The sequence below is a fragment of the Limulus polyphemus genome, unplaced genomic scaffold (assembly GCF_000517525.1).
Source record: "Limulus polyphemus unplaced genomic scaffold, Limulus_polyphemus-2.1.2 Scaffold805, whole genome shotgun sequence".
Lineage (NCBI taxonomy): Eukaryota > Metazoa > Arthropoda > Merostomata > Xiphosura > Limulidae > Limulus > Limulus polyphemus.
This window is the reverse complement of record NW_013666415.1, coordinates 60,337-63,758: the sequence shown is the minus strand read 5'-3', so window position 1 is coordinate 63,758 and position 3,422 is coordinate 60,337. Positions and strand designations below refer to the sequence as shown.

The window sequence follows — 3,422 nt, the reverse complement described above, 5'->3', positions numbered from 1 at the left end:
AGGATACTGAGTTAGCAATGTCTTGAGTTGCAGGAGTTACGACAAGAATAAGGCAATTTGGCTGACTGATAAATTCTTTTACCATATTCTGTATTTGAACAGCAATGTCTTTAGGCTGGTCACCAACAGGTACTTTGGTTAGTCCAGGAAGATCTACTACAGTCAAGTCTTGTAAAACTAAAGAACAAAATTGTCAGAATATATAAATGTAGGTGTATATGTTTGAATGAACATACATATATATATATAGAGAGAAATAAATTATATTTATCTCTACCTTCTTTACCAATGCATTGGTAACAGAAAAATATTTAGTGCTGTTTTCTTTAATTTTGTATACGTGTGTTCCCTTATGTGGTTAGCCAGAAAAGAAAAATTCTCGCGATCAGTAGGAGTTCCGGAATGCTTTTTCCGGTATGTCGAGGGAATTCTAATGGAATGATATATTCTAAGCTATTTTCCTTTGGCATAAAATGTTCGCTATTGCTTACTTTGTTATATAAATTTATGTATTTCGCGTTTTCTGCTTTCTTAACGTCTAAGAAAACAAATATTTAAAAGAAAATTAACCATAAAACATACAATCCATTTTAGACAAACTATACATTAAACAGAAAGAAACGTGGACAATAATTTAGTTTACGAGAAATATCTAAGCAATTGATATTTATATATGTTATAATTTTGGACTTGGAATTCAAAATTGCAGAGGCGCAAAGGTGATTTAGAATAGATAATTAATTACCCGTTTCCTACAAACTTAGCCGATCCAGTAAGAAGAGTGACAACTATTACTGGAATATTTAAGAATGGAGTAATTAAAGTTACTATCAGTCTTTTTATGATGCTTTCTTAAATCCGTTGTTCTGCAAACTTAGGCTCGTGCACAATAGGATATGATGTTTTGAAAAGACTAAAACCTTCTGTGTTGCAACTCAGATAGCCTTGGTGAGTTCTAAAAAACATCTGGTGTTTTGGGGTTTCCTCAAATTTGTATTATAAATGTTATTATATATTTTTTACAAATAAAAATTATGTAGGTCTTTTCGGGAAGATTTTTATTTTGCCATAACTAAAACTTAATAGCAAAACTACAAATGCAATTTATGTTTCAATTGGTCATATTTATAATCATCTTGTAGTGATCATATATTGTCCAACGTTTACTTTTATGACGGTGTCTTTCAGAAATGTTTAAGAAATAAGAGTCTTTAGTTTGTGTTTTATTTCAAAAGTTGTCAAATAGAATCCAAATGATTACATGAGTGTAATCAGATTTGAGTTTATCAAACAACCTTTAACCATAAAATTACATCCAATAAGATAGTGGAGAAAACACTATCATTTCTCAATACGTCAGTAAACGTGTGAGATTGAAGGTATTGCAGACAAAAATTGACAAATAACTTTTTTGAACAGTTATTGGGTATTACGAAACGTTAGAAATAAATAATTAAATGTTCAAATTTATCATTCGATATGCATTGAACTTTTTCTTGATTTACTAAAATATCAAGTACAGTGAAATAATACTATATGGTTGTATATATTTATATACAATAAAATCTGAATTGATCCAGTATGGGTTTCCTAAGTTTTAGATGCTGTTTTAACTCTTTTTTTTTGTCACCAACAAAGCACTCTTACTGGTAATCCTGATTGATTCAGTTAAAATTTGAATTGTAAAAAATTCAATCATTTTTTGACATATCATTCGATGTGATTCCTAAGTAAGGACAGTAGTAGCTTCAGTTTGAAACGAAGAATAACAATTTTATATAAACAGATATATTGGTTTGAAAAATACATTTGTGCTGTATTCAACATAAAATATACCGACATAATGAATATCCTTACCATTTGGTGAGTATATACGCAATGTAATTGGTTTTGCAGAAACGTTTTTTGTTTTACCCGTTTCTCTGTCAGTTTCTACAATAATCTCTTGTTGAATTTCTTTGAAATCCGTGAATGTTTTGTTTGGCTGGTGGTTGAAAATAGCATATTCTATCAAAAACGTAAAGAAAAATGTTCCTCATTACTATTGCATTTCATACGTTTGTTTCATTAAGATTAGCTCCGTACTTGAATCAAAAAAATGAAATTTACTAGACTAAAACTATCTCTCAAGCAAGTAGTAACAATAATACATTTCTACTAAAGGTGAAGGTTTGATCCATTTTAACGATCCTATCGGTAACATTAGTATCTTAAGCATGACAAAAAACTGTGTTATCTTTTTTGTATAAATCCACACATATAATTTTAGGTTTGTTTAGAAAATAGTCAATGATAAGAAACCGAAAAAATGAAATAGAAAAAAGGGGAAAAAGAAAATATTTTTCTGAAAGTTAACGGTCATTTCTTGCATATGTTCCTGTTTGATATAATTTTTTTATCAACCTGAAATGTTTTTCACTACATAAAAAATAATTCTTGCTTTGATAATTTCATTTTATGTTCTACGTTTGGACTTTCTAAACAAAGGTTTGGGGGCCTCTTTACCCCCAACTAATAACTACAGTGTATCATTATTAACTTATCTCAGTCTCTGTAAAAGTTTATTAAAACAATTTGAAAGAGATGTAAAGCTGAGAAGTCTTTAGACACAATTTGGAACAAAACATTTACAAGTGGGTGAACAATAATAAATTGTAATGTTATGTCTATTTACTATTTAGTAGAGATATAGCTGATGTTTTTATTTATTCCAACAGAATAGTTTCCATCTACAATGTACTGAACCAAAAATATATCAAATATAATGTATATTTTGATTATCATGTAATTCTATCAAGTTACGCTGAAGTGCTGTCAGTTCCACAGAATTCTCAAACAAAAAGTGTCAACGTCCTTGGTTTTTGTGAGATTGTAACTGCTACAATAGTCGCAAGGGTGAGCATCATTTTGTCACCTTCTGACGTATTTACGAATTTCAGTTGTTTCAGACTCCCTCTAAGAGCAAACTATGCATGCAGTTCTCTGCATATAAATTTCCAAAGTATAATATTCGAGGCTACAAATGTTTACATTAACATTTATTTGTTAAATTTATCAAGAAACGTAAATACTAATATAAGTCTACGTATAATAAACTTTCACATCCAAATCAATAACAACTGAAACGTTTCTTTCACCCAATCAGGTACAATAATATATAACACTAGCTCAAAATAAAATATTAAAACTAAGTTGAATATTTCAGTTAGAATAATCAGTGGTGCTGTATTTTACCTTTATCAGGACTGTAGAAAAGATGGATCACCAGAGGTCGCCTAGTCACGACTCCAGTTCCACGTGGTAAGAATTCTCTGAAAAGTACATCAAACGTAAATAAACTCATTGACAAGGCTTGTAAAAATGTTTGTTTGTTTGTTATGGATTTCGCGCAAAGCTACACGAGGGCTATCTGCGCTAGCCCT

The 3,422-nt window shown here is 30.1% G+C and overlaps 1 protein-coding gene across 1 annotated transcript in view; it reads right to left on the bottom strand.

Moving 5' to 3' along the window:
* Window positions 1–3,422, bottom strand: part of LOC106460622 (dynamin-1-like) — a 51,134-nt gene that overhangs the window by 36,600 nt on the left and 11,112 nt on the right. The window contains exons 3-5 of the mRNA XM_022387385.1: window positions 3,235–3,311; window positions 1,858–2,007; window positions 8–177 (exon numbers count right to left, since the gene is read on the bottom strand). Of these exons, the coding sequence (XP_022243093.1) occupies window positions 8–177; window positions 1,858–2,007; window positions 3,235–3,311 (397 nt within the window). The remainder of the gene's footprint in view (window positions 1–7; window positions 178–1,857; window positions 2,008–3,234; window positions 3,312–3,422) is intronic.